The sequence below is a fragment of the Zonotrichia leucophrys genome, chromosome 18 (genome assembly GCF_028769735.1).
Source record: "Zonotrichia leucophrys gambelii isolate GWCS_2022_RI chromosome 18, RI_Zleu_2.0, whole genome shotgun sequence".
Lineage (NCBI taxonomy): Eukaryota > Metazoa > Chordata > Aves > Passeriformes > Passerellidae > Zonotrichia > Zonotrichia leucophrys.
In genome coordinates, this window is record NC_088187.1 from 5303947 (window position 1) to 5316026 (window position 12080).

At 48.1% G+C, this 12080-nt stretch overlaps 1 protein-coding gene across 1 annotated transcript in view; it reads right to left on the reverse strand.

The window, feature by feature from the left end:
• Positions 1–1299: 1299 nt before the first annotated feature.
• LOC135455340 (heparan sulfate glucosamine 3-O-sulfotransferase 3A1-like) overlaps positions 1300–12080 on the reverse strand; it is a 34759-nt gene continuing 23978 nt past the window's right edge. Inside the window, exon 2 of the mRNA XM_064728485.1 lies at positions 1300–2234. Coding sequence (XP_064584555.1) covers positions 1616–2234 — 619 coding nt within the window. The 3' untranslated portion in view covers positions 1300–1615. The remainder of the gene's footprint in view (positions 2235–12080) is intronic.

A 12080-nucleotide genomic window follows, 5' to 3' on the forward strand; every position in this document is an offset into this window, starting at 1 on the left:
GAAGGTGGCTCAGGGCAGCCAGGAAAAGCTGTGGCTCAGCACATGCAGAGGAATTCAGTGCCATGAGGCTGAGAGGGTCCCCAAACCCTTTTCCTAACTTTCCAATGTAGAACTGCCTCCCTCTCAGGTGAAATTGTAACTCTGCTCCAATTCTCTCTGGACTCTGAAATCTCTGCTGGGATTTTATGAATATTTTTGCTGGTATGCAGGCAGCCAGTGAACTTCATCCCCAGGCTCCTTCCTCACCACATTCCTGGGGGATCCCACACAGTTTGTTTTACCCCCTCAGGTTTTACCCCTTCAGAGCTGGGCTCAGGACAGGGAGCACTCCCATGTGGTTTATGCAGCACCAAGGTGTCACTGGGTACCACCAGAGCTCAGAAATGCTGAAGATCAAGAGCCAGCAGATAAATGAGCCCATGGTAATAAAAGACTCTGCTTCACTAAGAGATTTCTGTCACTGAAACATTTCCACCAGCTAAAAAAACGTGCTAAAGGTTTTGCCTGGTGTCCTTCACAACCTTCAAGGTTCCCCCTCAGTTCTCCTTTAGGAAAGAACTACTGCTTTCTAATTCCTCTTTCTGGACATGATTATTGTCACCTTTTCCCAACCAACCCTTCCTCCAGTCTACTTAAGACTGGCCCAACTTAAAACATTCATCATTATGGCTTCAACCATGTCCACTGGACACCAAGAAGTTTCCTGCACATCCCTGGTGGGATGGTGGGCACCCCAAACGCCTTCAGGGTGTGCCATGAGCATCATCTCAGTGTGAAACCTCCTTCCCATCCCCAAAATCCCTTCAGATGGGCCCCTCTTAGAAAAAAAAAACCTTAAAAAAACTATTTTGCTGTCAGAGTAGGAAAAGGGATGCAATAGGGAGCGCTGGTTTAGAGCCAGCTCCTGTGAATGAGGCTTTTGACTACCTGGCAATTTTCATTATAGAGTCAAAAGAATCGTTTGTGTTCTTTCACTTTTGGCTACCAAAATTATTTTCTCTCAAAACAAAACAAAGGATTATTGGTTTTGGCTTCCTTAAGAGGAAAAATAAGCTCGGCTGATGAAAAGAGCTTGATTTAAAGGGGGGTAAAAGTAAAATAAAAAAATTGGATAAGTGGAAGCAAAATTCACCAAATGTTTCATGCAATAAAAAAAATCCCCTAAGGTAACATTTGGAAAGCCAAATTAGGTATTAAGCCACCTTTGTTTTATTGTCAAAAGTGGTGAGGTCTGGCCAAAATGGCCCTTACAAGGCAAAACCTGGCTAAACTTTCAGGAAGACTCTGAGCTGCCCCCAGCACCCCTGTCACTGCTAAAAACTTTGCACCTGTGTTTTTTTACAGAGGGAAAAAAAACATTGAGGGAAGCTGCTCATGTCATTGGGACCAGGCTGTTTCTCCACAGCCTCCTTTTCTGGGTGTGCACAGCCCCTTTTCTCTGAGAGAAGAAAGGAAACAAAGCAGTGTAACAAAAAAGATAAAAACCAAAGTGTGTTTCAGCACAGCTATTATTTTTTTCTCCCCATTATTTCCCCCCCGCCTCTCTACTGATAGGTAAAAAAAATAGATATATATTATATTATATTTTCCTTTTCTTAAATTATTTCTTTCAGCCTCAGTCCCAGCCGAAGTCCTGCCCTGTCATCTGGTAGAACTTCATGTTGAAGGGCCTGTAGAAGTCCCTCAGCCTCTGCACCACGTCCTGGTCGATGTCAGGGTGGGTCCTGCCCTTGGTCTTGCCCAGGCAGTGGGGTTTGCTGCTTCCCTCCGCCTTCTTCAGGCACGGGAAGCCCTTGGTTTTGTTGAAGTAGAAGTGTTTGTCCGTGATGATCCTCTTGAGGCCCAGGAAGTCCTGGACCCTGCCCAGCTCCCCCGCGGGGTCCCTGATGAGCCTCTCCCCGCTGACAAAGAGGATCTGCCCGATGGGGAAGTGCAGCAGCCAGTTCTCCAGGTGCTTGGCGTAGATGCCGATCTGGATGGCGCTCCACGAGGTGTCTATGAGGCCTGTAGTCCTGTTTTTGAAGGTCAGGCTCTCAAAGGTGGGGATGTCAGGCTTCTTGGAGAGGGTCTGGGTGTAGTCCGAGATGGCCCTGGTGACGGGGTCGCGCACCACCACAATCAGCTTGGTGCCCTTGCTCATGGAGGAGATGCGGGCTGGGGCCTCCTTGGTCACAAAGTAGCTGGGGGTCTTCTCCATGGTGATCTGCCCCTCCAGGGTCCTGGGCATCAGCTCCCTGCAGAGGGGGAACGAGGGACATGTCAGTGACAAAACGTGTGGGGTTCACCTGCCCTCTGAACAGAGAGACAGGCTGAGAAGAAGGGAAGCACAATTCTTATTTCTTGGAGGAAGGAAAAAGGAGAAGGAGAAGGAGAAGGAGAAGGAGAAGGAGAAGGAGAAGGAGGAGGAGGAGAAGAGAGGGGAAGGGAAGGGAAGGGAAGGGAAAGGGAAGGGAAGGGAAGGGAAGGGAAGGGAAGGGAAGGGAAGGGAAAGGGAAGGGAAGGGAAGGGAAGGGAAGGGAAGGGAAGGGAAGGGAAGGGAAGGGAAGGGAAGGGAAGGGAAGGAGGAAGGGAAGGGAAGGGAAGGGAAGGGAAGGGAAGGGAAGGGAAGGGAAGGGAAGGGAAGGGAAGGGAAGGGAAGGGAAGGGAAGGGAAACACAATTCTTGTCTTGCTTGCTGTGCTTGTGTTGTGCCAAAGTGGAATGCAACGTGGAAATTGTTTACCCACAGTGAGGTGTAGGAGCCACAGGAGCAGGTGACTCCCAGCTCCTCTCCTTGTCCTCCTCCTCCCTCTTGCCTGCCTTACCACATCCCATCCCTGACACACATCACTGCTACACCACACCCAGAGCCAGGGATGCCTCAGGTTTGAGCTTTTCTATTTTTCAGGTTCTGTGCTGCTTTAGTGTGTGGGTCTGGGTTCACATGAGGGGATGGTGAGCTCTGTGCACAGAGCAGGGAGACAAAACAATTCCTGCTCCAGCTGGGCACCAAGGACAAATGATCCAAATCTCAGCCCAGGAGAACAAACACTGTGGGCTGGGGAGAGAAAAACAAGAATGAGACTGGATGGGCTAAAGCTGGAATGGGACAATGAACTGCAAGATGCAAATGGAGCAGAACTGATCACAGTGACAGACCCCATGCTCAGTTGTGCGTTTTGGGACCATTTTGGTTCACCTTGGATGCAGCCCTGGCTGGGCTCTTGTGCTGCCCAAGGTGGATCCATTGAGGAGATCCTTTTAATAAATCCCTGCTTCATTCTTTAACTCTGTTTGGCCTCTGTTCTAGGCCAGCCTTCTCAGCAGCATCTACAAACCACCAGATTCCCACTCATCATGTGGTGACACACAAACCCATCCTCAGCAGTTTCCCTCTCCACAGCTGATCTCCCACGGTCCCATCCTTCCCAGGGGGGCTGGGGGGTGGCTGCAGCCCCTCTGAGGTTCCCCACCATGCCACCAGCAGCTCTCCTGGCAGTGCAGCCCCCCATACCCTGCCCCCTTGGCTCTGACCCCGTGTATGGGGTGAACGGTCCCTGTCCTGCAGCAGCAGCATCTGCTTTGCAAACCTGAGCAACCTGCCAGCAAAATTGAACCCATCTATCAAAAAAGCAACAATGAAAAGCCAACAGCAGCTAAAAACAGCAATAATAAACAAACCCCAGGCTGTTATGTTACAAATGAGAGAGCAAGGAATGGCCCTTCCCAAAGCAATTGCAACCACCTGACAAGGGGCTGAGCAAAGATGTGCTCCCAGAGAAGTCAAACCTTTGCTGAGGGTTTCTCTCTGGGAGAAACTCCAGGAATTTGGGACATTCAGGCTGGGGAATAAGCAAGCTGAGGAGTATGAAAGATCTCTCATGCGTCCTGAAGATGTGAAGATAAAGGGAATCCCCACTGACAATAATGTGGTGTTAGAGCACCTTCCTGCTTTCATGGCTTGGGATGAGCTGCTGGCGGATGTGGTAACACCTTAAAGCAAACTGCAAAGGGGAAATCAGCCCTCTGTTAGCTTTTCCCTGCTTTGCTGCAGCTTGATTTTCCTCTGAGAAATGTCCAGGGTCTGGCTGGGATTGGAGACCCCAGCCTGAGGCAGTGGTGGGAAAGGAAATCTGTTGTGGTGGCAAGCGCTGTTCTAAGGAGGTGCCACTGAAGGGGTCATTGCAGGGAAAACTTATTAAAAAGTGCTGCTCTTTCTGAAAGAGCTCCACAGCTCTGCAATAAGCCTTGGGTGCTGGGGAAAAGGGAAAGGAGGGGCCAGATCTGCTCCCAGAAATGCAACAAGGTCACAGGGTGGATGAGACCCTCTAGATAGGGTGGAGCAGCAGGGCAGAGAGGGAAAATGAACTGCCTGAGGGGGCTTGTTTCATCTCTGACTCCTCCCCAGAACCAGTGCCAGAATTCTGTCCCCAGGCAGGAGCCAGACACGGCGGTGACAGGCGTGGGACAGGGCTGGCAGCCCCGGGGGAACACAGAGCCCTCTCCAGCATGGAGCTACCAGACAAGCCAGACAGAGAAACTGAGGCACAGCCAGCATCCTGGCTTGGTGCAGCCTCACTGACAGCCCCACAGCGGTGTGTGCCGCTCCCTGGGTCACTGCTGCCACCAGCAACTCATTTCTTCTATTTCTTCTTCTATTTCCTCTTCCTCTTCTCTTCTTCTTCTTCTTCGTCTTCTTCTTCTTCCCCCACTCTCAGATTCTCTGCGGTCGAGATGACCCCAAGGTATTAAAAGTCTCTTTTTCCCAGACCTGCAATCCAAGAAGGAGTCAGGATTCTTCAGTCTGCTTTTCAAGGTTCTTTTATTTTCTGTTATCTATTCCATTCTCTCTCTCACCTGCTGAGATCTGTCCAGCAGGTCGGGTTGTGGCACAGCCCCTGCCCTTGGGGTGGTGTTGGCTTTTTATACTAAGAACTACGTGTACTTTATTTACAATAATTTTCCAATACCTATCACTTATGTTAGACAGTCTGTCTCTACCCTAAACCAATCCAAAAGTGTCACCATCACAGCAGAAGATGGAGGACAAGAAGAAGAAGAAAGAAGAAGGACAAGGCACGCCCAAATCCTTCCATCTTGGCTTCTGAACCCCCGTTCTAAAAACCCCAAAATTCTACTTTTCCACCCTGTGACAAATTAACTATCATTCTAATTAAAATCATAGCTTGTAAATCTTCATATAAGGTTGGTAATTTTTTCCATGGGTTAAAATCAAAGGCACAGGTGGTTTTGATTCTGTGCCAAGGTCTCTGAGCCCCCTGCCAGGGTCTGGAGTCCTCCAGGGCAGGCAGAGCAATGTCCTGAATTCCCACACCCCACCATCTCTCTTTTTCTTCCAAAGCATTTTAAGCAGTGATTTTGCAAGAGGAATCTATAAAAAAACCCCAAACCCAGCTCTCACAAGCACTCCCCTTCCCCCAGCCCAGCCCACACTCCCTGAAGTGCCATTGCAGCATGTTCAGGAGATGATTGAAAAGAAAGATGCTCTAGCAAAGAGTGATAACTCCATGTAACCAGCAGCGTGGATGGACATATAAATTCAGGAATGCTGCCTAAAGAGATTAATTCCTCCCTCCCATGAGGCCAGCTGCTAAGCCCAGGGGCTGTGCAGCTCACAGGGCTCTGTGTTTGCTTTGATGAGCTGTGAGTGTGCATGGGAGTCAGCTGAGCCTCCTGCTCTGCCCTCCCTCAGATCTCACGTGAAATCGATACAGGGAAAGATGCATTTCAGGAAACTGAGAGAAATTTAAAGGAAAAAACCTCCAAGAAAAGCTGTGAGACCGAGGATGCTGAAAGGAGAGGGGCAAAAGATCAGAGAGGTCTGCAAGGAAAAAAAGAAAATCACTCACTGTGGTGTTGGATGTGAAATCAAACCCAATAGCAAAAGGACACTCTTGCCACTGATTTTAATGAGGATGGATTAAGCTGGGCTTGGAGCAAAACAAGAGGCAGGAATAGCCCTGGGAGAGGACAAGGAGCCCTGGGTGTCTCCTGTCCCTACCCATCCTGCTGTTCAGACATTCTCTCTGCACAAAGATAAAGCTCCAGGAAATTGTGGTGTTATTGGAGGGATCTGTGACACAACTGCCATCTCTCAGGGGATGCTGCACCCTCACAAAACAAGTCAGGGGCCTTGGAATTTCCTGTGTCACTGCTCTTCCATCCCCATGGAAGCACTGCAAGCCATGCAGGATGAGGGTGTCACCTGCTGAAATATTTGTGGTTTTTTCCCTTGGCTGTGGTCAGAAAGGTTTCCAGCAGCTCTGCCTCACTCCCACTGTCAGGAAACAATCCCTGTTTTATTATTTTTCCTCAGGATGAGCTGAGGTGGCTGTCCTGTCCCCCTGGCATGGTTCCTGTGCCCAGGGCAGCAAGCTCCCTCCTGTCACTGCCCTATTTTATGAAAAATCCTCTTTGCCCAGGATTTCTTCTCCATACATACATATCTATATGATATATATCATATAGATATATCCTATACATATATATGGGGTTTTGTTGCAAGGCCATCCTTTACAAAAAAACCCATATATATATATATATGATATATCTTATACATATCCAAACTTGTTTCTAGCTCCATTTCTCTCTCAGCAATGTCTGTCCTATCCCATGGCATTTCTAAGTCAGCATTTCTTATCTCAAGGTCTGCACACAGATGCACATTGTGTGAGCCTTCTGCCAGGTTTTGAGGATTCCCTACAAATCCATTTCCCATCCAGGGGTGCTCTGTGACCGTGTTCACAGGGGTCTGAGGATGAGGAAAGAGATGAGGGTCTGACTCTATGTTTCAGAAGGCTGATTTATTATTTTATCATATATATTACATTAAAACTATACTAAAAAAATAGAAGAAAGGATTTCATCAGAAGGCTGGCTAAGAATAGAAAAAGAAAGAATGATAACAAAGGCTTGTGGCTTGGACTCTCTGTCCAAGCCAGCTGACTGTGATTGGCCATTAATTAGAAACAACCACATGAGACCAATCACAGATGCACCTGTTGCATTCCACAGCAGCAGATAACCATTGTTTACATTTTGTTCCTGAGGCCTCTCAGCTTCTCAGGAGGAAAAATCCTAAGGAAAGGATTTTCATAAAAAGATGTGTGTGACAGTCCTCTGCAGACCCTCCCAGCTGCACACCCAGTGCCATGGGCACCTCCACTGCTTCCACCATTGGGCTGAACCACCTCAGCATTTAAAAACAACCCACGCCAGGGATCTCACTGCCTCCAGAATGGCCTGACACACCCAGCTCTCAGGAGGTCACAGCCAGGAAGCCTCATCCCTTCCTGAGGAGCTGGGAAATCCATCTAAGGAATGTCATGGAGGATGCAGCTTGTTTGCTGATTGCTCCAGAGGTGAAGATCCTTCCTGCACCTCAGGGAGCCAAGGCAGGAAACAGCAGTGTCCCCGAGATAAGGGGGTGACACAGCCCCAGAGACTCTGTCAGAGCATCACAGAGTGACCTCGTGTCACCCCCTTGGTGTCCCTGCCCTTGGTGTCACTGCCCTTGGGGTCACTCCCTTTGGGGTCTGTCCCTCTAGAACACAAAATAACACAACATGGACACTGGAATCTCCAAGGTAAGAAGAAGGGCAGTTTAATTTCTGCCTCCAACATTTATAGATTTCCAAAAGTGGCAGTGGATTGGAGGATGGCAGTGCCACCTCTCCAATGACACTGGACAAACCAGCAGTCCACCTCCTCCTCCAGAAAGGAACGTCAAACAATAATTATTTACAGAAAAGCGTGCAAGAAAGTTTCATTATAAAAATGTAAACATCAGAAGGCATGGAAGATCTTCGAGAACAGGGTGACAGGTGCCAAGATGTCACTGCCCTGTCTGCAGAGCCTCGGGGCAGTGCAGTGAGGGGCAGCAGCTGCACACAAGGAGGGGGCTCTGCTCTCCATCCCGTGCCCTGCTGTGCCTCTCGTGCTCAGCTCTTGCCCCTCTGCTCTCCTGGGATGGAGAGCGTGTGGATCAGAGCCCATTACAGCACGCAAACCCTCTGTCTAATTGCTCCGATGAATTATTGAGGGGCTGAGCTGCTGCTTTGAGGGCACAGGTATGGGGAGTGCTGTGCCCAGGGGTCTCCTTGTGCTGAGGGGTGACCCACATGTCCCAGCATCCCGTGACCAGTCTGGGAGAGCAAACTGTGCCAAGAGGTTCCCAAAAAACCCTCCCTGCTGGAAGGCACATCTGGAGAGCAGCAGGGCCTAAGTGCTATTGACAGGCAGAAACTCCCTGGTGCCATTAGCCCTGCAAGCCATTGATTTCCTCTGCTGGAACAAGAAACTCATCGGGGCTGAGGCAATCACAGGTGGCACCTCCTGCTCCTCTGGGCCGCCCAGCTGGCCTTTGGAGAAAGGTGTTTCAGATTGTTTTCTCTCCAATGGGTAATTGCTGGTAAATCCCAGCCCCTCTGCCCACCAGGAACAGATGAGGAGCCCCAGGGCTCTTGGTCACAGCCCCTTCAACACGTGTCCAACCTTTGTATGGGAATGGAGACACCACCAGGCATCTTCTGAAGGATCTTTCTGTGCCATGTCTGCAGTGCTTGGTGTCACTGCCCTTGGGGTGACATCCCCTTGAGCTCTTTAACCCAGAGCACTCCCAGCAGCTCCAGTCATGCACTGGGAAGGACAAACTCCTCCTGGACCCAACACTTATCACCTCTGGTCTCCCCAGCACCATGTCCAGTTTAAGCAGCTTTGCCAAATTCCTGCAGCACCAGCTGATTTTTACTAGGGAGAAAATCAGGCTCACAGTGATTTCATCACATTTTCAATGCCATTCCCAAATGAAAAGGGATTCTTTATCCCAACCTGCTGACTCCCCTCTATGTCTGTCATGCCAAAGGAGGATTTTCCAGCTGAGACAATGGACATGATCCTTTCACATCCCTTGCAAGTGCAAATCAAGAGCTTCCTTCTGCCATCCCAGCACACAGCAGGGTCAGTCCCTGTTTCTCATCCCAGCAGAGGACATGGCTGGACATGAATCCATGAACCCAGCACCCACCTAAAGCAGAGTTTTGTTGGAAGTCCTTGCCTGTTTGTCCACTGCCCCATGGAGAGGGAGCTCCCAGCCTCTTTCCATCCCACAGATGGATGCCAGGATGTGATCCCACAGCCTTGAAGGGATCAGCACAGCCTTCAGCCTGCACCTCACCTCCCTCAATTACAATCTTAAACCACCCAGTTTTGGCACCTGCATTGAGATTTTTGTTTGTGTGGGCTGTGGGTTTGTGCCCAGCTAGGATGTGAACAGAGCAGGAGATGGCACGTGCTCTGAAAAGTTCAAAGAGCAAAGACTGAGGGATGACCAAAAAATGGCTACAAATGGCCCAGCACCTGATATAAATAAATCTCCATCTCATTCTTCCCCTCTAAGGGCACCTCTGAAGTCTCACAGGGATACAGCACCCAGAAACCCTCCCAGGAGCTGCTGCTGGGCTTGGAGGGAGCAGGGCTGCACCTTCCCCACCTGGACCTGGGGGAACCCTCTGTTTAAAGGCCTTCAATTTATTATGGTATTTATTAAAGGCCTTCAATAGACACACTTTGGTCACTCAAAAGCCTCCCAGAGGGGCTGCACCCAGGATGGATGATGGTCATGAGTTTTTCAGACAATTTTAACTTTGGTCCATTGACATATCAAGGGTTAATTGTCCAATTACAGCTTCAGGTGATGGAGTCCTATTCCCTCAGTTTGCTCTCCCCTCCGAATTCACTTTTTTTGTACTTTTTGATGCCTGAGGCTGTAGGGTGTCCTTGAGTTTCAGGATCAGAGGAATTGTTTTGTCTGACCAAAATGTGAAGGCAGCACCTGACACTTTATATGGAGGTTGGAGTTATGCACTAAAGCAGTGCAGGATCTGAAAAAAAGGCTCTGTAAATGGGCCTTTTTTTGGAAAAACCTCCATCCCCAAACCAACTTCATTCTCTCTCACTCAAGGATCTCCAAGACGACATTTCAGCCCTGACTAAGCAAATCATCTCAAGGAGGAAGGTTAAAGAACTGTTTGTTATTGGAAGTGTCTCCCTCTTTAGGGTTCGGTTTTGTTTGATAAATTAACTCCAGCTCCATTACTTCATGATATATTTCCCTTGACATTTAATTATACTTACACCAAACACATTAAGCCAATCAGTCTGAACAGCTTCTTATTAATATGCAAATTTCTCCTTTGAAAAGCCATGAATCTGTGAAAAAAAATCTCTACAGGCTTCAATTAGGCCCTTTTGGGAAGTTGGGAAGTTCCCTGAGAAACACCCTCATGGCCCAGGGCAGGAATCCAGCCCCACAGACTTTGGGGATGGGAAAAGAGGAGCCAAAGCACCTTCTCAGGTATGGAACCATGAGAATAAGAGGCTGAATTTTGCAAACCAACAGGGTGTGGGCAGCTTATCCCCATCCCAGCACCTTCCATGGGAATCACTGCTTGTCCTGTGTGCAAGTCATCTTCCTCTGGGGCCATAAATGGAAGCTGCAGAATATTCCCTGAAAATTCAGCTTTGAGCAAAACCAAACAGGAATCTGGGTTCTTATTTCTCATCCCAGCACCCTTCCATGCTGCTTGTCCTGTGTGCAAGTCATCCTCTTATTGGGCCATAAATGGGAGCTTCATGTGGGAGCTGCAGAATATTCCCTGAAACATCAGCTTTTAGCAAAAACAAACAGAAATTTGGGTTCTTATTTCTCAATTTCTCATCCCAGCACCTTTCCATGCTGCTTGTCCTGTGTGCAAGTCATCCTCCTCTGGGACCACAAACAGGATGTTCATGTGGGAGCTGCAGAATATTCCCTGAAAATTCAGCTTTTAGCAAAAACAAACAGGAATCTGGTTCTCCTGGCGCCATGGGCAAATGGGACATGATTTGCATTAGGCAAATAAATGGAACTCCACAATTAACCATCTGCCCTGGAACAGATTTAAGATTTGCTTTAAAGCATCACTTCCCTCCACCCTCACGTCCATCTGAACGCTGCAGGATTTTCTGCTGGGAAACCAAGTGGGAATTCATTCATTGAATCATTCCCGTAATTGCAGGGAAACATCAGTGGAGGTACCACAGCCAGGGTGGCCTTTGGCCCCACGGATGTGTTTCCTGTGGATTACACCAATGGACAAACCACAAAACTGCTTCAAAACCTCCCAGAGCCTCCAATTCCCACCAAAAGTCTTTAGTCACCAACCCAAGATGATTTCCTGGGAGCTGCTGAGAGCTACATCATCATCTTGAGAAAAAGTTTTATTTTATTTCAAGAGAAGTTGCAGGTTTTCTTAAAAAACATCTGATTTTCTGTATTTTTTTTTTTATTCCCTACAGTTAGACATCAAGATCAGAAGTACATTGCAATCAGTGTGCTATATAAATAGTCCAATTTTGGGAAACAGCTCTCATGAGCAATAAAGAAACCCAATTTACTGTGCACTATAATAAAAATATCTCTTTTACCATATAAATCAAACCCAAGTGAACAGATAAAAAAAAAATAAACTCAACCCCCCTGGTTTCTGCCCACAGGCACAAGCAGGCTGCCCTGGGGAAGGGCCTGCCTGCCCTGTATAAATATATACAAGAGCAAATCTGTTAAAAATTGCAGCCACCACTTTGTTTTCTAAAGGTCCCAGTTTATCCTTGGTCAGGAGAAGGAGAGGTCGGCCAGAAACACAATCCTTTCCTGTATAAACACCACAGTCTGGGCTGGCTTTAAGTGCATCATATGGTCTATATTTTATATGTGTATATATAGAGAGAGAGAGAGAGAGGAAGAGAGATTTTTCAAGCCAGTCAGAGACATAAAGTGATCTTATATCATCTAAAACCAACAATCAGACTTGGACTTCTGGCAGTTTTCCTTGCAGTTGTCCCTGCCACCCCCCTGCCCCTTCCTCCCAGCTGCTGGAGCACGCTGCTGCCTGCCCCCATTATTTCTCACAAAGGCATATAAATCACTGTGGAAACTCTTATTATCTTATTTTCCCTCTGCTTCTCCCTTGTCTGTTTGGAGAAAAATTAATGCATTTGTCTCTGGAAAAATGTGCAGTCTCTATAATTCAGTTTTAAAAC